Here is a 19,463-nt window from a genome sequence, read left to right on the forward strand (position 1 = left end):
GCCGCAGCTGTGCGAGTCTGACTCTGCGCAGCCTACCCCCCAGCCCCAGGCCCCCCAGGTTCCTGCCCCCTTTCCAGGGGGCACCCCAGGCTGGACCTTCCAGGATCGTTGTCCCCGGAGAAAGACGAGCAGCCCTGGCAGCTGGCGGCCCCGAGCAAGGACAAGAGCTTCTCCGAGGGGCCCTGCCAAAGCAGCAGTCCCTCCTGCATCTCCCCCTCCCCGCCTCTGGCACCGTAAGCAGCCCTGTGACCTGGCAAAGCACTTCCTGGCTGTCTCTTCCTGTGTCCTGGGGCAGGGTTCCCCAAGGGGAACAATAACCTCGTTGCGGGCAGTCATGCCCCCTCCTATAGCTCCCAGCATCACTGGAGTTAGGGCAGAGGGTGCCCAGGCCATCAGGACGTTGTGTGTTTTAAACGACAAGGTCTTCTCCCCAAACGAAGCTGAAGCCTCATCTGTACTCCTGTCCCAAGGTGGCTGAGGGCCCCAGGCAAGGGAGCCTGGCAGAGGGTCTCCCCGAGACACAGGCCAGTGCCCAGCCCCGTGGGGGGGGGCCGGCCCCTCCCTGCTGCCTCAATAGGCTGTCCTTGCCCCCCTTGCCCCGCACGGTCGTGTGACCACCAGTGTGGCCAGCAGCCCCCTCCCTTCCCACGCCCACGTCCACGTCCTGACGCAGGTGATGCGAAGGTCGGCATCTGCCTGCTGCTGCAGCTTGGCTGTGTCCAGGTCCAGGAGGGACAGCACCGTGTGCCATGGCCAAGGGGAGCTGCCAGTATGCTGAGTTGTCCTCCGCTCCCTTGCCCATCATATGGGACACTAGGCCCTCTGAGAGCAGAAGGCCTACAGGGCAAGATGACCGGGAACAGGGACCGTCTCCCCCACTGGCAGAGAAGTGGTTTGGAGAGAGAGAGCAGGTCCCCAGCTGTCGGAAAGGCCCCAGGACCTGCCCACCCCCCACCCAAACCCCGCTATAGACAGAGGGGGAGACGGTCCTCTTAGGCCTTTCCAGTAGCTGACCCACTGTGTGCCACTGCATGCCACTCGGGGGTCAAGCCAGACTGTCACACACACTGTGGCATCATGTGGCTATGGGGTGGACACTCCTGAGTGTTCCTCAGGGCCCAGTCACCCCAAGGCATCCTGGGGAGGGGGGAAGGAGGGGGAGGGGTCCAGAGCAAAGCCATGGTACTCCTCGGAAATGACCAGCGGTGGAGCTAGGGCACAGGGTAGGGGGAGGAGTCAGGGAGAGAAGCAAGAACTGGCCAGGGACCAGGGATTGGGTTTTGTGCCAGGTCATACCATCCATCCCACCAAGAAGGGGGCAGGCTGGAGTCGTGGTTCGCCAAGGCAGGCGGCTATGGGCCAGGCGGCTGGGGGTCATCCCAGATCCCCGCGTCTCCAGCCCTCATGCGATGGCAGCTGCGCAGAGGCCAGCCCCGCGGCAGGTCCCCGCTGTGAGGGCCCCGCACCACCAGGCCTGGCGCGCTCGCGTATTTGAACCTCGCTCGCGCGCAGGGCCAAGAGCCTTTCCTCTGCGCGGAGCTCCGTTTGGTTCGCGGCCTTGCACGAGAACGCGCCTGACTGGAAACCTTGACCCTCTTTGCGGCGAGGCCCGCCCTCCGCCTGCGGCCCCGCCTCGCGCCGCCTCTGCGCGCAGGTGCCCGACCGCCCTGGTTCCCCACCGCCCCGCGCACGCTCCGGACTTCAACGCCCGCTCCTCCGTGAAGCCCTCCCTGACTCCAGGCTGAAGAGGTCCCGACTTCCTGCCTCAGGGCGTCTGTTGGTCCTCGTTTCGACTGCTTTTGACCAGGTAGTAAAACTTCTCCATGCCTGCGTGGTTGGCCTAGAATAAAAGTGCTCTTCCAGGTGGGGCCCGTCTGGCTCCCTCTGCAGCCTCGCAAGGAACACACAGGCCTTGGAGCAGGCCTTTGACCCTTTGACTCTCTGTGACCTCCACACCCGTCTGATACCCATGCGGGCACCTAGGGAAGCCAGGGTCCAGCCACACCTTCCTCCGTACAGCGGTGCTGTTGGAGGCACTGGGCACTGAGCAAGAAACCAACCAGATACGGAATGGCCAAAGTCGGCTTGGAGAAGGTATGCAGGTTCCAAGGTCCTCAAGCATTCAGACCCTGGACCACGCAGGACACTGGCAGGGCTGGCAGCCTCAGGGACTTTGGACTTGGCCTGGGGTCTGCGTTCAGTAGGCTGGGCATGCCTGCATCACCTGGATCCAGCTCATCCCTGTGGCCCATCTTCACCAAGTCAGCCCCCCACCCAGCTTCCACTGTTCTGGCACAGACCCTCCTCAGCCCACTGGCTGTGTTGTCCACTGTGACATGGGGACATGGGGATACCAGCCCCTCCCAGAGTGCTTGCTTGTCCAGCATCCGGCTAGAAGGGGCTCTTGATTCTTGACAGACTCAGGAGCCACCCTGCAACCCAGAACAAGAGGAGGCGCCTCCCCTTCTTGCCCCCCCAGTAAAATCTCAAACACCCAGAAGTGAGAAAAACATTCAGAGTGGTCTTTATAATAAAATTATTATTGAATCATATAACACAGAGTCCAAGAAAATATATAAAAATTGGAATGTAGAAATTGATTTGTAGAAAACATCAGAACATCACTCCCCCCCGCCCCCCCCCCACTGGCAGACGGTTCTGCAGCAAGGCCACAGTGGGGGGCAAGCCCCTCTTAGTATAAGCAACTTGTTTGCCACATCCCCCAGGCCACAGGGACAGTGGAAGTGCAGAGACTCTGAGTCAGAGCTGCCTTGGGGAGAGGTGTGCGGGGGGGGGGGGGGGGGCTGAGGTGAGGGCTGATATCAAGGCAAGAGGTTCCAGAGCAGTTAGGACATAAATGCACCGAGACCCTGAGGGACAGGTGCAGATCCTCAACTTTACAAAGACAGACACACAGGATAGGTTATCCCTAAAGCCCTGGCCTGGGAGCAGGCTTCAGGTTGCAAAGGGGAGGTAGAGCTCAGGGTGAAGGCACAAGGCTGCCCATCCAGGGGCACCTCAACCCCAGTCCCCACGCACACACCCATGGTCCAGGCAAGGCTGTGTGGGCATTTGGTTCTGGTCTGCCCTTCCTCGTGCAAGGGCAGGTGACCCCTGAAGGACACAGAGCCGTGGGTCCCAGTTAGACAGGGTAGTGGGGGTAGAGAAAAGGCCCTCTGTTCCAGGGAGGCCTCTTTGTCTAAGTTTGGGCTAAGGAACTTGTTCCAGTAAAAAGGACACTGGCGTTTGGTTATTTAAAAAATAGATATAGTGGGGCCTGGCTGGCTCAGTTGGTAGAACAAGCAACTCTTAATCTCAGGGCCACGAGTTCAAGCCCCACACTGGCCATGGAGCCTACTTGAAAAAAAAAAAGAAAGAAGACAAGACGGCTGAGCTCCACACCCAGCACCCAGTGTAATCAGGCATGGCATCCAAAGACCAAAGAGTAGCCCCACTGGGATTCCCTTTCCCACCCCAAAACTTCCCAGCAACACCAGAAGGTCCAGAGGACCTCCCCCCCTCCATCACACACCCCTAAGATGGTCCCTGTCACCAAATGTCCCCACAGAAGCAGCACAGCGGGGAGAGTTGGGATTCCTCCCCCCAAGGGTAGGTGCACGCTGGCAGGGCGGCGTCTGGCCTGCTCCCGCCCCGGGGGAGAGGCCAAGGCTCCAGGAGGGGATTATTGCTCACAACCGCGGCAGAGACCCAGCCACGCGGGCGGGGTGGCCAGCAGTGCCCACCGAAGGCACGCAGGGTTCTGCTGAGTGGGGCCTGGCAAGGCAGCCCACAGAAGAGGGCTCAGGACTTCACCTCGCAGTCCTGGCAGCCTGATGGCAGTGGGCGGGCAGAGTGGGCTCTTCAAGGAGACACCGCTGGCCTCCTCCGAACTCGCACCTGGCGGGCGGGCACGAGGGTCTGCTGGTCCTCACAGAAGTCCAGGAATCTCCGCCAGAGAGGGCAACAACGCAGGAGGCGGTGGTCTCCTGCGGAGGTTGAGGGAGGGGAGAGGAGTCCATGGTAGACCTCAACCCTGCCAAAGCCCTCCCCACCCCCAGCCGGGCAGCCACACCCACAGCCGAGCAGCCACACCCCCAGGAGGAACCCCACCCCGAGCAGAGCAGCCACACCCCCAGAAGCCCTGCCCCAGCCCTCCCCTCCCCCAGCCAACTGGTCCTACCGATGAAGCAGAGTCCCTCTTTGGCCCGGGTGATGGCCACGTTGACTTGATTGGGGTCCACGACAAAGCCCAGGAACTTCTTAAGCCAGCTCTTAGTCGGCCGCTGGTCCAGGTCACTCTCCTGGCACGTCCGGACGGTGCTCACCAGCACGTAGCGCCACTCACTTCCTGCGCAGTTGGGTAGGCATGATGAGGCCCCAGCCATGCCACCTGCCCCCACCCTGTGACTGCTGGCCCACGAGCCCCCTGCCCCAGAGCCGCGCTCACCCTGACTCTTGGTGATGGAGCACACGGTCACTCCAGTGACACGCTCTCGCCCAAGGCTCTTGCTGATCTCCGCAGCCTGAGCATTGTAGGGAGTGAGAATGGCGACATCTTTGGGATCCACTGTCCTGCCCAGGGTCAGCTGCTTGGCAATGCGGACCTGAGGGACCAAGGGGGTGCTGTTGAAGCTGGCCCTGGTACCTCTCCGGTCCTGGACCTGCCCCCCCAGTTCCTCCACCTCCTCCTCCAGGAAGCCCTCCCTGACCAAGAGGCACCGGGAAAGTCTCACTGACACTCACCACCTCTGCCACCTCCTCCGGGTTGGCCTTGGAGTTTTCATTCCCTTCATCTGTGGACACCAGTAGGCTCTGCTCATGGCCCTGCACGTGGCCAAAGATGACGGGGCAGCTCTCCTTGCCGATGTGGCCTAGGATGCTGGGCGGCCGCTTCAGGGCCCACCAGGTCTTCAGCTTCTTCTTGTAGAACTCCATGGAGGGGAAGGTACAGATGCCCTCGTGCTGCAAGGCAGGGCATGTGCCAGGGCAGGTCACCTATCTGCCGGGGGTCTTGGGGGCCAGGGTGGACACAGGAGGTCGGGGTGTGGGCAGCAACACCTCTGGCATCCCTGGCCTCAGACCACACCTTGGGCTGGAAGAGGCTGGGACAGGCTTACCATGCGGTACTGGGTGTCCAGCAGGTAGGCATCCATGTGATACCTCTCGAAGAGAGACCGATCCAGCCCCAGATTTTGCAGCTGCTCATTTTTGACCACAGGCCGCAGCTGCTTGTGATCCCCCAGAAGAACCACCTGGAGGGACAGGCAGGCACAGTGCTGACACCTGCAGACGGGGCACCCAGCTCCACGGCCATGGCCACTCCACCACAACCACAATGCTGCCCACCCAGGCAAAAGGCCACACCCACTGACACCTGCCTGGGGCTCCCAGCTCACTCACCTTCTCCACCTTCGAGAAGGTCACCAGAGGGATAAGGGTCTCGGGCTCTGTGGCCATGCCTGCCTCATCAATGAGGATCTGCCGGACAACCAGCCTCTTGAGGCTAGCTAAGGCCGCACACGAGCACGTGCACAGGATGACCCTGTGCTGCTCCAGCTCGAACTTCCGCGCCTTCCCCAGGATCTGCTTGTACCTGCCCGGGGACACCATACGGTCATACAGGGACCCCCTCCCCGCCACATATACCTCCATGGCAAGAAACAACTCCATGACCCCAACTGCTTACTGGCTGACGTCATCCTTGGAGAAGATCTCCCCTTTCTGCAAACGGGCATCGAACTCCCTGATGTCCCGTGCATAGGGGTTGGAGGGCTGCCGGATCCTGTGGTGCAGGGTGATGCTCCTGGGGTGGGGAGACATCCGTAAAGCCCTGCGTTACCCCTTGCCCAAGACAGGACTGTGGGGCCTTTTGCCTCCGCCCATAGACAGAGAGCCAACAGACTGCACCTGAGGGCCTGGTTGGGCCTCCCCTCCCGGGGGGTCTTCTTGGGCGGGCCGCTGCTGCCCACACCCGGCATCGGGAATTCGGTGGCCTCGGCCTGCTCGCTGTACACCCGCAGCGGTTTCAACTCTGCTTTCCTACTCAGCAGCAGTCCTGGTGGCAACGGGCATGAGAGACTGTCCCCGGGGCCAGCAACCCCAGGCAAAGCCCCCACACAGCCAGCCCAGCGCACCTGCTAGGACATCCACCGACTTGTTAGAGGGGCCGCAGTACAAGATGCAGGGACCCCCCAGTGGCTTCTCCTCACCGGGGGCGCCCCGGGCCTTCACCCGCTCCTCGTTTGACTTGTGAAACCAGAACACAATGTGGAGACCCACCACTGTCTTCCCCGTGCCTGCAGGCAGACAGCGCCATGAACAGAGACCGCGGCTGCCTGCGCGGGCAGCCCCGGGCACCCTACCCCCGCAGCACAGGCCCCACCTGGTGGGCCCTGGATCACTGTGAACTGCTTCTGCAGGGCTGCCCTGACAGCCCGGTTCTGGCTGGAGTTCAGCGTGTGGCAGCCTCCAGGGAGGTCGAACGTCTGTTTCTCCAGAAGCTTGCTGTACATCCCTAAGGAAGGGTCAGGCCTGCCTGAGCAGGGGCGCAGGGCAGGGCCCAGGCAGGATGAAGGGACATGGCGGGGGGGGGGGGGCTAGAGGGTCCCTCGACCTACCTCTGTGGAGGGTCTGCTGGGGAGGAAGGCGGCAGGGCGGAGGGATGTGCCGGCCCAGCGCAATGCTGACGACCAGCGGGGACGCACGCTTCAACCTACGCACGGCTTCTTCCTTGCGACTGGGGGCAGGCGGCAGTGAAGATGGACCCTGGGACATCCACGACTTCCCCCCAGGAGGACACCCAGGGAGTTCTCGCCCCACCCCGCCCACCAGCTTCTCCCCGGCTTCTCCCTGTGGAGGCCACTCACATGTCAGGAAGCTGCTTGGGCAGAACCTCAATGGTGAATTGGGTGCCAGGTCTCAGCACCTCTTCTGGAACCTTCTCCATGGCCATGTGCTGGATGAAGAAGTGCATCTGCCTGGGGGTCTCCTGCTGGTCGGCCCAGCCCTCCTTCCGGTCCCAGGGCTCCATCAGCCCGTGGGCCACCCACGTGTATGTGTCAGGGTCGATGCTCAGGAGGGATGAGCAGGGCAGGGCGGCCAGGGGAGGCTGGCCAGGACCAGCGGGGGGGTGCAGCTCCCCTGCAGCGGGCATGGCTGGCAGCCCCTCGAGCCGGATGCAGAGGTAGCAGTGGCCGAAGTTGAGGTCAATGAAATGCTCACTGAGGAAGGAAGGTTCCAGGCAGAAGGAGCCCCACAGGTGGCCCTGAGCCACCTGCTCCGCATCCCAGGATATGCTCACGTGCTGCAGCGTAATGGAGTCACCCTCAGAGACTGCGCTGGTGGCCGACTCCAGGGAGCAGAACGACCCCCACACGCGGGAGTACTCGCCCAGGTGGAGATAGCGGTCCCGCGCCGCGCGGGGCATCTGGTCCAGGAAGCAGGCGCCTGGCCGCTCCACGTGCTCCAGGCAGAGGGTGAGGCCAGGCACCATGGTGCACAGCTGCAGACTCGGTACGAGGAACCCGCGCTGCAGGACGGCACTGAGCTGCACCTGCAGCATGTCCCCACTGCCCAGCTCCCGGGCCACCTCCACAAACTGGCCACAGCAGCTCCACCACACGCAGCCCAGCTCCGGCGGCTGGGGCTCCGTCGTGCCCTGCTCCTGCACTAGGGCGGCTGCCTCAGGCCACCGCCCCTCCTGCACCAGCTCCAGCAGCTGCTGCCACAGGGCGGCCTCAACCCGCCGGCAGTGTGGGTCCAGCAGGGTGCCAGGCACCGGGGAGGGCCGCCTGTCTGCCTGCACAGAGTAGATTCGGCGCCGCCACCCCAGCCGCAGGCCCGGCCGCTTCACCAGGTCGCTGGGGTGCTCCGCCAACTGCAGGGAGCGGTAGTGGACAGGGCAGGGGTCAGGCAGGGTCTCGGGGTTGGCTGGGAAGAGCAGCCTGAAGCCACGGGTGCCTGCCTCCACGCCCACCACAAAGCCCAGCTTGCTCTGCGGCTGGACCTTGAGCTGTGCGGCTAGATGCAGGCTTTGGGCCTGGCGCTGATAGCTCTGGGCGCGCCCGTGCTGGTAGCTGAATTCCTGGCAGAGCCCATCGATGTCCCTGGCGGAGTAGGTGGAGCCCCTGTGGCCCAGCGCCAGCAGGATCTGCCGCTGCAGCACCACGTCCAGGTACCGGCGAATGGGCGAGGTGGCCCACGTGTACCAGTCGACCTGCAGTGCATAGTGGCTGGCCACCTGCCGTCCCCCTTGGCGGGAGCGGCCAAACACTGAGCGGCCCAGCGCCTTGCGGAAGTCAAGGCCCACAGGAGCCAGAGAGGGGTGCATGTCATCCGTGGTGATGAGGTCTGCCAGACAGTCGTGGTCCCCAGCACAGGCTGCGCGCTGCAGGTGCCTCCACAGGGAGCCCAGGAGGTGGATCTGTGTACCGGGGGGGCCGTGGCCCTGCAGGTGGTGGCGGAGGTGCAGCGACAGGGGCACCAGCTCTCTGTGCTTCTCACACAAGGCCCCGAGCTGGTGCTCGCTAGGTGCGGGCTGCCACCGCAGCGGCGTGACGGTCTGCGTGTGCTCGCTGCTCACCAGGAGCTCGGCCACCAGGCTGTTGAACTGGATCATGTACTCTTTGACCATGACGTGGGCCGCACGGAAGCCAAGCACACAGTCCTCACTGGGCTGCTCGTAGTGGGAGTCGGTCCGCAGGCGGGCTCGGCGCAGCACCCGGGAGAAGTGGCATGCGGCCACAACACAGGCGTCCACAGAGTCCAGGTGGGCTGGCAGCTCGTGGCCAGCGCCCGGGTGCCTCTTGATCACATGCTCGGCTTCCTCGTAGGACAGCTGACGGTCAGAGCAGACCACAGAGGGCGCGAAGTGCAGGCTTTGGAGCTGGTCACTGCCCTTCTCGACGGTGAGGAAGAGGGAGATGGCCAAGCGGTCTTGGCCAGGCAGGAGGCTGAGTGCGTCCTGGCAGAGGCCGGCTGGCAGCATAGGCACAGGCTCCCGGTTAGGGGCGTAGAACGTGATGCCCTGTCTGCGGGCCTCTAAGTCCAGAGGCCCGTCCCTGGGGACAACACTGGCCACGTCGGCGATGTGCACGGCCACCTCGTACCTGGAGCCCAGATCTCGGACGCTGAGGGCATCATCCAGGTAGCAGGCGCCCTGGGGGTCCACGGTGAAGGTCAGGAAGCCGCGGCAGTCCTCCCGGCGGTCAGGGGCCCGGCCGAGCTCCGCCCGGTACTTCTGCAGCGCCTTGCTGATGGAGGCTGGCTCCAGCGAGGGCTTTCTCAGGCCGTGCTCCAGGTCCAGGATGCGGAGGCCCTGCTCCCAGGTGGTGGCCTCGGGCAGCACCTCCAGGATGATGCCCAGGGGATAGTAGAAGCGCTGCCGCCACAGGACAATGCGCACCCAGAAGAGCCGACTGCTGCGGGCCTCGGCAGGGAGCCGCTCGTACCCCACGCGCTGCACGCGGCCCTGCTGGACACGGTGCACGGGCACCTGCAGCGGGTCCTTCAGCTCGGCCACGAAGATCTTGGTCACAGAGCCGTCGATGGGGGTCATGAGGCGAGGGTCCCACTCGTCCATGCGGCACACGAACACCAGCTCGCGGCGTTTCCTCTTGAGCACGCCCACCACGCGGCCCTGCAGCCTCCCGGAGGAGCCCTGGTCTCCTCCCAGGACCCTCACCAGCACCTCGTCCCCGCTGAAGGCCATCCCACAGTGCAAGCGGCCCCTGATCTGGATGGGGCCGGAATCTGTGTTGTCCAGCGGGATGGCCATTGCCCGCTCAAAGGTCTCCTGCACGAAGGCGCAGTGGCGGTACAACTCAGGCTCCGTGCACAGCAGCTTCCGCAGCGTGGCCCGCGGCAGGTTCCTGTACTGCTGGGCCTGGTGTGGGGACTCGGGCCTGGTGACAGTGTCCAGCAGCCCATCTTCCCGGACGGTCACCATCACGTTCCGGGCTTCATCCAGGAGCTCCTGCAGGATGGAGTCGTCGGCGTTAAGCTCTGTGTCAGAAGGCCAGAAGTCCGACTCGGAGTCTTCGGGCTCCTCGGCTTCCCCATCTTCCGTGGCCATCGGCCCCGCCACCGCCTTCCCGGGGGCCTTGTCCCCCACCGACAAGTTCCCTGCTGATGGTGTGTCCTCTGCCTCCGTGGAGACCCTGGCGGGCTCCCCCACCACTGTGCAGCGCCCGGCCACGGACCCCAATGCCGTGTCCCCAGCCTCTGTCCTCTGTGCGGCTGCGTCCTCTCCTGCTGCCGAGGTCTTGGACAGGGATGTTCTCCCTTCAGCCTTGGCCGCTGGCCCCACCCTCTCCGTGGCTGCGTGCTCTTTGGCTGGAGCCCCTGCTGCCCCCTCCTCTGGGACAGTGTCCTGGGCCACGGCTGCCACAGACCCCTCTGCTTGCAGGGCCCAGCGCTGTCTTCGGACCACACCCTGCTCGATGTGCTCCAGGGACAGAGTCTCGGGGCAGATGCTGCGGTGCCTCACACACTCGCGGATGAAGCTCTTCCAGAGCTTGCTGCAGGCCCCGAAGGAGCAGAGGGCCACGGCGTTGCCCACGGCCACCACCTGGGACTGGGCGCGGGTCATGACGGTGTTGAGCACACGGGCGTCAGTGAAGAAGCCCAGGGCAGGTGCCCCTGAGCTCAGCAGGCTGTGGTGGTCGTGGACAGTGCTCAGCACCACGACGCGGAATTCCCGCCCTGCAAGTGGGCACGGTCAGGCCGGGCGGGGGGGTGCCGCCCACCCGCCCTCACCTCAGCACCGATCACCCACCTGGCAGGATCTCAAAGCTGCCCACAGACACCTGGCCCAGGTCCCTCTTCCTCAGCTCCTGCCTTAGCGCACCCACCTGGAGACACACACAGCCGGAGCAGCAGGCCTGGGTGAGCACCGGTGTGGGACACCGGCCCCCACCGCCTGGTGCCCTGGCGCCAGCAGCGGGATTCGAGCCCCACATCACGGCCTGGCAAATTATTTCCTCAGTCCCTCTCTCAGGAGGGGAAACTGAGGCCGAGGAGGCCCCGCGTGCAGGTCCTCCAGACCACGGAGGGACCGGTGCCTTCCTCCAGGCGTCCCTGTCAGAAGCGGGGGAGGCAGGTTGTCCCCGCATCTGGGGCTTACCTGGGCGCCATGGGACACGGCGCAAATGTGCCTCTGCTCCCGGCTGCCCCAGCAGGGGGGCCAGCTGTGGTAGATGTCCTGCACCTTCTCAACGACCTGGACGATCTCCGCCGTGTTCAGCCAGGACGTGCCCGACATGTCACGTTCGGGGTTGCCCGCCACGTGGCAGAACATGAGCGGGTAGTGCTCGGGGTGGCGAGGCACCTTGCTACTGGCGTGGATGGGGCTGCCCTTGGCCACATAGAAGTGTCGCGAGACGAAGCTGAGGATGGCCTCGGTGGAACGGTAGTTCTCGTGGAAGATGATGCGGCTGTGCCGGGCGACCTCGTGCGCCTCCTGCTGGTAGTGCTGGAAGAGGCGGCAGAGAAGGGTGTGCCCCGCGGCCTGGGCGCCTGCCACACTGTAGAGCTTGGGCGTGACCTGCATGTGGTCCCCGGCCAGCACCACGCGGGTGCTGGGCGAGGCGTAGCGCAGTGGGGTAAGCGCCTCGCACTCCAGCATCTGGGCGGCCTCGTCAATGAGGATGTGCGAGAAGAAACCGGCCGGCACCCTGAGCTCGCGGGCCTGGGAGGTGGTGGTGACCACGATACGGTGCTGCTCCAGCTCCGCCCGCGTCGGGGGGCGGAAGGCCCGGCGGTCCTCGGTCAGGAGGCAGTACCGCAGCGTGGCCGCGTCTGTCTGGCTGGGCGGGCGGTCCGTGTACATCACCCGCAGCGGAGAGGCCTCGGGGTGGCCGCTACTCACGTAGCGGTGGAAATGCTCCTCGATGTAGATGTCGGCCGCGCTGAGGGGAGAAGGGCACATGGGGCCTCGGCAGCTGTCCACTAAAGCACCTCCTGTGAGCCCAGGCTGGCCTGGATGCCGGGAATTCAAAGGAGACAGACAGACCTGTGTCCTGCCCCCAGAGCTTAGACACCAGTAGAGGACAGACAGAGAAACGGGGGAAGGCCAGAGCCAGATGAGAACTGCAGCAGCACAGAGGGTCTGGGTGGTCAGGGAGTGCTCCCTGGAGGAGGAGGTGAAGGAACTGGACATACAGAGAGGCAGAGAGGGACACCATAGGGGCCCCTGCCTGAGGCAGCCCAGGGAGGCCAGAGGCTATGGTGACAGTGGGTGGGCAGTGATGGTGGGCGGGCAGTGATGGTGGGCAGTGACGGTGGGCAGTGACGGTGGGTGGGCAGTGACGGTGGGCAGTGACGGTGGGCAGTGAGGGTGGGTGGGCAGTGACGGTGGGCAGTGAGGGTGGGTGGGCAGTGACGGTGGGTGGGCAGTGACGGCAGGTGGGCAAGCACCCACATGCACCCAGGTGAGAAGCACCGAGGCCAGCCCCTCACACCCAGAGCCCCCGTGCCTCTCTGCAGGGACCTGCTCCCCAGGGATCCCCAGGCCCAGCTTGGGAGAGAGCCCTGCCCGGGCAGCAGCGAGTATTGGGGCTAAGAAAACCATACTGACCAAAAGGGATCAACTGAGAGAGACTGAAAGAAGGTAACACCAGAGCCTCACCTTGGGAAACACTGGGCGGCCATGCCAGACCCCCACCCACAACTCTGCCTGGCCTAGGGCCCCTGTGGGGGCACCCACAGCCCCGCCCCCAGACAGCAGACCCTGACACCCAGGGCACCCCGCACTGGGCCCGAAGCACAAATGTCCCGTCTCTTTTAGCCCAGGGCTGTTCAGCTATCAGAGAGAGTCCCAAGGGTCAGTGTGACCCTGACCGCCCCAGGGGCTACACCGTCCCCGCCCCCGTGTCCAGGATGCGGGCCCGGCCCAGACCCCACTCTGCCGATGGCCAGGCAACCCTGGCAGTCCACTCTGGCGCTAGCTGCCCAGGCCTCCAGTGATCCTGGGAACCCCAGGCCCCCCTTCTTCTCTGGCAGTAGCACACCCCCCAGCGGCACACTTGCCCCGGCCCAGGAAGCAGGGTGGCCCTGGGCTCACCTGTTGGTGTGTGTGCAGATGAGCACCCTGGTGTGGGGCTGCCGGACGACCTCCAGGGAGGCCATCGCCAGAGTGTAGGTCTTGCCCGTGCCGAAAGGGCCGTAGATGAGCAGGGGGGCAATGGGCTGCATGCCCCTGGGGCGGCTGCCCGCAATGAACGCCACAGCCAACTTCTGCTTGTGGTTGCCATGCACCGTGGGTGGGGTGGGCAGAGGCCCGGGCAGGCCGCAGGTCGGCAGGTCCGGCACCACCAGGCGCTCCTCGGGCAGCGCGTCCACCGCCTGGTGCCAGAAGCGGAAGGTCAGCGGGTCGATCTGGAACTGCACCTCCAAGACGGGGCTGGTTTCAGGCTGCAGCCCCAGGGCCGAGCAGCAGTGGGTGGGCAGGAGGAGCCACAGCGCCTGCTCTGAGATGGCCCGGGTTTCTAGCCGCACCTCAAACACCGTGTGGTCAGGTGCGGGCACAGGGGCCACAAGGGCTGTGCTGACCGCCCGGCCCAGCAGAAAGCCCTCGTGTGTGTCCGGCATCAGAGAGGAGGGGGTGGGGACCTCGGCATAGAGGGCTCCTGCCGGCGGAAAGAGCATGCCCAGGGCCGGCGTCTGCAGGGTTGTCCTCAGGCACACCGGGCCCCGAAAGTTCAGCCTGGTGGGGAGAACAGGGTCAGCGAACCGGGCCGGAGTTCTGCAGCCAGCAGCCCAGCAGCCCCCGTGGGCCCAGAAGCCCCCACTCACTTGGCCACCAGCTGCTGCTGAGCAGCTTCCTCCTCATAGAGAAACTGGTGCATCCTCTGCCGGTAGTTGGCACAGGAGATAGGACCCGGCGCCGGGCCCCCGTGGCTGAAGTCCAGTGCCAGGGCGGGAACCTTGTACTTGGCCACCAGGGCCACCTGCTCGGCCGTCCGCTCCACGGCAGGCACCACGAGGCGGTTGCCTGTGTGCCAGCGCTCCAGCTCCTCGGGATGGCCGCGTGCTACCATTGCCCGGAGGCCCGGGCAGCGCACCTGGCCCAGCTGCAGCCCCAGCTTCTGCAGCAGCACTGGCCTGCGGCCGAAGTCGAAGACCACCCACTGCTCGAAGAAGCCGAAGGAGGTGCTCTGCACGCGCACCTCCACCCGGAACCTGGCTGGAGAGGCACGCGCTCGGAAGCGCTCCCCCTTGGCATAGAGCTGGCCTGGCGGAAGGCAGGGGGCCACCAGCGAGAAGTCTGCTCCCAGCTCCTGCTTGAGCAGGGCCACATGTAGCAGGGGCTCCTGGGGGAGAGACTGGATGGTGAGGCGGCCCCAGACCCTGCCCGCCCATCAGGGCCCGGGCTGACCCACGCGCCCCTCCCACCCTGCTGGGCTTCCTGGCTGCGAGCCCAGAAGGCTGCTTGGCCTCTCTGAACCCTGGGGTTCCCCACTGCAAATAGGGTCGCAGAGCAGCCCCCGTGGAGCACGGGACGCTCAGGGCACACGAGGTAAGTAGCCTGGTCCTCACTCTCTATGCCGGACGCTCCAACGCCACAGGGGTCGGCACAGGACACAGAGGCAGGCTTCAGATCACACAAGCACACGGCAGGAGAACGCACAGGCAGCTCCAGACCCCAAACCCCAACCACCCCGAGGCCTGCTGACTGCTCACCTCGGAGTGGATGTCAAATATCCAGCTGTGCTGAGTCTTCTGCTCATGCGCCTGATGCACCAAGGGCTGGCTGCAGGTGACAGACACGCCATCGACGGTCTCAGCCACCTGCACAGGAAGCCCGGCGGTCAGCAGCGGGGCTCTGGCCCCAGCAATCCCCTGCCCACTCACTTGGCTCCCACTTACCACCAGGACCTCACTCCTGCTGCGCTGGTACTCAGCCAGCAGCCGTGCCTGGTAAGACACCAGCCCCTCCTGCCAGGCGGCCTGCTCCCGCAGCTTCAGGGTTTGTGCTCGTTGCATCCACTCCTGTAGCTCCTGCTCGGAATGCGCCTTGGTGCAGGCCTCCCCATACTCACAAAGGCTGGGTCTGGGAAACGGGAGGTCAGCAAGCAGGGCAGAGGTAAGCCTCTCAGCCCAATACTGGCCTGTGGCGGGAGGCAGGGTAGAATCCGGGCCTGGGGGCAGGGCAGGGCGGGAACAGGGACCGACTCCATCCTGTGCCCACAAGAAGAGGCCTCGGTGAACCTCCCTTAACCACCCTTAACCACCCCCCGGAGGCCAGGGCGGGGGCCAGCCCATAACAGAGGGGACAGAGAACCCCTGGTTCCAGCTGAAGGGGGGTTCATCCCCCACCCCAACCCTGCACCCCACTGTCCTTACTCTGGGCAGAGCTCAAACGTGGAGAGTCCCATGGGTGGGCTGCGGTACTCCCAGGACTCGGTCTGGTCCAGGGCCACCATCTGTGCGTGCTCCAGGGAAGAGCAGTGGTTCTCAAAGGCCTCCTGGGAGTGGCAGGTGACCAGGCAGGCATGGCAGTACAGCCTGACCGCAGTGGTCTGGCCGTGGGGGACCGTGTGCTCACCCTCTCTGGGGGCAGTGGGCGAGAGCAGGTCCCGCCGCTGGAGCCCGTCCAGCTGCTCAGCCTCCCACACGGCCATCTCCACCGCGCTGTGCGCATACTGGCAGCGGGACGCCCCGTGCCGGCACGGCCGCCCGCGCCCCACGTACATGCAGTAGGCCAGTGGCTGGCCGTACTGGGGCTGTGGCCGCACCTCCACGACCTGCTGCTTGCGGTGGCCCTCAGTGGTCACGTGGGTCAGGAGCGCAGGGCAGGCTCCATGCTTGGGGCAGCGCCCCTGGGGGTCCACGGGGCAGAGGCGTGGAGGACAGCACCGGAAGCAGTGGGAACACAGTAGCTGGAAGTGGCCACCATACTCCGCACGGATGGCATCCGCTGGGCCGCGCAGCTCACCCCGGGCCTCGCCCTGCAGCTCAGTCTTGAGCCACAGACGCCGGACATTATGCTCACGCTCAAAGGTCCAGACCAGCGCCTCCTCCGGACTGCGGGCAAAGGTGCACTGGTTGCGGTGGCGCTGGCAGCCAACCCCCGGGGTGTAGTACCAGCAGACTTCATAGCGGGCAGGCCGCGGAAAGCTGGGCCGGCGGTCCACCTTGTGCCAGAAGCGGCTCCTGGGGGCTCGCTTGAAGCGGGCCAGCAGGATCTCTCGGGGACAACTGTGCTCTACCCTGCGCAGGAGGTAGGTACTCTCATTGAGCCGCTGACTGCAGCGGGGGCAGGCCAGGTGCAGGTCCAGCTGGGCACGCAGCCCGGCCAGAGACAGCTCCTTGGTGGCCATGGGGCTGGTGGGTGATGAGCCGGCCCCTGGGGGCACCATCCCTGGCCTGGCTCTGCGGAGTGCCATCCCGGGTTCACGGCTTCAGAGGGTCCTCCGGGGCTGCTCACCCATGGTTAGAAGTCTGGAATGGGGAACAGCAAGAAGGAAGGTCAGATCCTGAGGCCAGGAGGCCCACATGCACCAGGTAGGGGCTCAGACACACTCTGCCTCTCCGTCAGGCCAGGGAGAATTCTGTCCACAACACAGGAGGAGGGGGCCGCACTGACCTTGACCCAACCAAGACCCCTCCCACTTCTGAAGGGTCTTTGGGCCCTGGGGGAAGGCTGCCCTGGCAACAGGAGCCCTGACGGCCCATGGACTCTTGGGGCTCCCCGAGGAGCCTCCCTCTCTAACGCCCCCCAGCACTGACGCACCCAAACACACAGCAGCCCCTGCTGGGGGGGTGGGCGGCAGGGCGGGGGCCAGCAGAACAGCATCAGAGCTCGGGGAGGAAGTGGGGAAGCCCCGTCTGCATGGAACTTGCAGGGGAAACTTTGAGCACAGCACCGAGAGATGTTTTGAAAGGAAATGGTTGCAGCTTCAGCCTTGAGGGGAAAGCCCTCCCCTCTCCAAAGTGAATCTTCGGTCCAGCTACAGAGGGACCAGGGTAGAGCCCAAGCCGGGTGGATATTCAGAAACAGGACGACACTAAGGGTTCTGGACTCGGGGTGCAGAGATCGCGGCCCCTCCCCAGGCGGGGCCGGGGGGGGGGGCGGGGAGCCGGGGTCGCGGCGACCCGGCTGCGCAGCTTCCCGGGGCCGGGGGCTCGCAGGTGGCTTCTGGGTACCCTCCCCCCGCCGCCACACCAGCACCCCCCTCCCGCGGGGCGCGGCCGCCCCCTCCGCTCCCTCTCGCCTGGGGGTCCCACGGAGCCCGCCCCGGGACGGCGGCCGAGACCCCGGGCCCTCGCCGGGCGCTTACCCTGCGCGCGGAGCCGCCCCTCGCCGCCCGGCGCCGCCGGCACCAGCACCCGCTCCGCACCGAGCTATCACTTTCGATTCTGCCCCCGGGTGACTCAAAGTGCTGACGCCCGATCGCGGAAATTACCTCACCGCCCCCCCCGCCCCGCCCCCACCTCCGCCCTTCCCGCCCCCGGCCCCGCCCCGCCCCCCCCCCGCCCCGCCACCCCTGCGAGGCCCGCGAGCAGCCCGCGACCCCCGCCCCTCGGCCGCGGGGGGAGGGCCCCTGAGGTACACCCCCGCCCCAGGTGCCCCGCGCGCACACAGACCCGCGGGGCGCCTCGGCTGCCCGGAGGATGGGATCCTCCGCAGTTTGCAAAAGGGGCCATGCCCGCGGGGGGGTGAAAAAAAACAGAAGACAGAGCAGAGGGGAAAGGTGCTCCCGCCAGAGCCCGCTTGGGAGCCCGCAGGCGCCCCTTTGCTCTAGAACTGCTCTGGCAACAGATGGACCTGTGGGGACTGGGGGACCCCCCCGGGGACCCCCCCCCGCAGGAGGACTGGGAAGGGGAGGGGCTGAGAGCTGGGGGAGGTGGGAGGGGGAGGCTTTCCTAAATGGCTCCATCCCGTCTAGGTCAGAGGGGACCTGCCTATCTTCTTACCTGGGAAGGTTCTTACCTGAGGATGCTCTGGAGCTATAGTCAACCCCTTAAAAGGGAGAGCAGGAAGGTCAGGAGCATTTTGCAGCTTGATTGCGTTTGACCCCCCAACTTTCCTGCACGTGTGCCATCCTTAGTTACCCTTGAGGAAACTGAGGCACTACACTCACTGGCTGAGACTCAGCAGCTAGCTAGCTAGCAAAGCACCCAGTCGCCCCACCACTACCTGATGTAACTCCAAGGATCCTGGCTTCCCAGATTCATAACCTTGTAGAGTCCCCTTGAGCTAACAGATACAGCAGAAGTTTGATGACAAAGGCTGGGCCATAGGACACTGCTTCCTCCCAGCTCTCTCAGCCTGACTGGGGGGGATGCCAGCCACCATGGTGAGAGGGTGCTCAAGCAGCACGGCCCACAGTCCCCCATGCCAGGAGGGACTAAGGCCTCCTGCCAAATCCCAGCACCAATTGTCTGGAATGTATGTGAGGCATTCTGCAAGAGGACCCTCCAGATAAGTGCAGCCCCAGATCAACTGCCACCTCACGCCTGAGCCACCAGCAAAGCCACTTCAACTATGAAATGATACATGTTTAATAGTGTTCTGGGCAAACAAGTCTTGGGGTGATTTCTCACACAGCAATAGATAGCTGATACACCAAAACTGTTCCTCAGTGAGATGCACCTGTATCAAGACAAAGTCAGCATCATGTTGGGAAGGGCAATAATGGAGGCTTCCCATCTAATTCAGGAAGTTGGCTGGGTGCACCATTAGCCTCAAGATAGACAAGCATCAAGTTCAAGGACATAATAAAGTCTTCCATAAATAATAGCAGCAACAGAAGACCTAGGGATGAGCTTAACAAGAAACATGCTAAAAACCTGAAATGTTCCCGAGAGACACTACAGAACACGGAAAATGGAATGGAATACTATGTTCATGGATAAGGAGACTTAACATTACATAAAGATACTAATTCTTCCTAAACTTATCTATGAACTTAATACAATCCCCCCAAAAATACTAAGAAGAATTGGGGGATAGACAAGCTGAATTTAAAATTAATTGAGAAAAGCATCACACAAACAAGCAAGAATGGGCAGGAAAATTATTACAAGAAGAGTAACAGAAAACTGAAAAGAGATCACTCCCAAACTCATCTTACAAGCCCAGCATTACCCTGATCCCAAAGCCAGATAAGAACACCACAATAGGGGCGCCTGGGTGGCTCAGTTGTTAAGGGTCTGCCTTCGGCTCAGATCGTGATCTCAGAGTCCTGGGATCGAGCCCCGCATCGGGCTCCCTGCTCCGCAGGAAGCCTGCTTCTCCCTCTCCCACTCCCCCTGCTTGTGTTCCTGCTCTTGCTGTCTCTCTCTCTGTCAAATAAATATAATAATCTAAAACTAAATAATATAAAAATAAATTATAAAATAACCTAAAAAAAAACACACAATAAAAGATAATTAAAGACTGGGACGTCTGGGTGGCTCAGTCAGTTAAGCATCTATCTTTGGCTCAGGTCATGATCTCAGGGTTCTGGGCTCGAGCCCCG

At 63.9% G+C, this 19,463-nt stretch overlaps 1 protein-coding gene across 3 annotated transcripts; it reads right to left on the bottom strand.

Annotated features, from left to right (window-relative positions):
• Positions 1 to 2,521: 2,521 nt before the first annotated feature.
• HELZ2 (helicase with zinc finger 2) lies at positions 2,522 to 17,382 on the bottom strand. 3 transcript variants are annotated; one of them, XM_027621592.2, is made up of 20 exons: positions 17,280 to 17,382; positions 15,343 to 16,440; positions 14,866 to 15,049; positions 14,680 to 14,787; positions 13,792 to 14,309; positions 13,061 to 13,702; positions 11,123 to 11,906; positions 10,775 to 10,850; positions 6,867 to 10,701; positions 6,618 to 6,736; positions 6,383 to 6,514; positions 6,135 to 6,296; positions 5,908 to 6,055; positions 5,687 to 5,803; positions 5,401 to 5,593; positions 5,118 to 5,252; positions 4,744 to 4,962; positions 4,448 to 4,604; positions 4,181 to 4,348; positions 2,522 to 3,986 (listed from the first exon to the last, which is right to left on the bottom strand). In XM_027621592.2, exons 2-20 carry the CDS (start codon positions 16,383 to 16,385, stop codon positions 3,862 to 3,864), a joined length of 8,865 nt encoding a protein of 2,954 aa, XP_027477393.1. In that variant the 5' UTR covers positions 16,386 to 16,440; positions 17,280 to 17,382; the 3' UTR covers positions 2,522 to 3,861. The 3 variants fall into 3 exon arrangements, 2 of the variants coding, with proteins under 2 accessions (XP_027477393.1, XP_027477394.1); XM_027621593.2 differs by lacking the exon at positions 6,618 to 6,736 and having other exon boundaries at positions 6,135 to 6,514; XR_003524609.2 differs by lacking the exons at positions 2,522 to 3,986; positions 4,181 to 4,348; positions 4,448 to 4,604; ... (2 more) ...; positions 5,401 to 5,593; positions 6,618 to 6,736 and having other exon boundaries at positions 5,727 to 5,803.
• Between the last annotated feature and the right edge of the window lie 2,081 nt (positions 17,383 to 19,463).

This window comes from Zalophus californianus, chromosome 8, assembly GCF_009762305.2.
Source record: "Zalophus californianus isolate mZalCal1 chromosome 8, mZalCal1.pri.v2, whole genome shotgun sequence".
In the NCBI taxonomy this organism is placed as follows: Eukaryota; Metazoa; Chordata; class Mammalia; order Carnivora; family Otariidae; genus Zalophus; species Zalophus californianus.

Bases quoted from the DNA above. Each gene is read 5' to 3' on its own strand.
- HELZ2 (XM_027621592.2), bottom strand. From the start codon at position 16,385: ATGGCACTCCGCAGAGCCAGGCCAGGGATGGTGCCCCCAGGGGCCGGC. The intron at 15,050-15,342 runs GTAAGGACAGTG...CCCGTTTCCCAG, and splicing joins ACGTTTGAGCTCTGCCCAGA to ACCCAGCCTTTGTGAGTATG. The intron at 5,253-5,400 runs GTGAGTGAGCTG...CTGTCCCTCCAG, and splicing joins CCTTCTCGAAGGTGGAGAAG to GTGGTTCTTCTGGGGGATCA.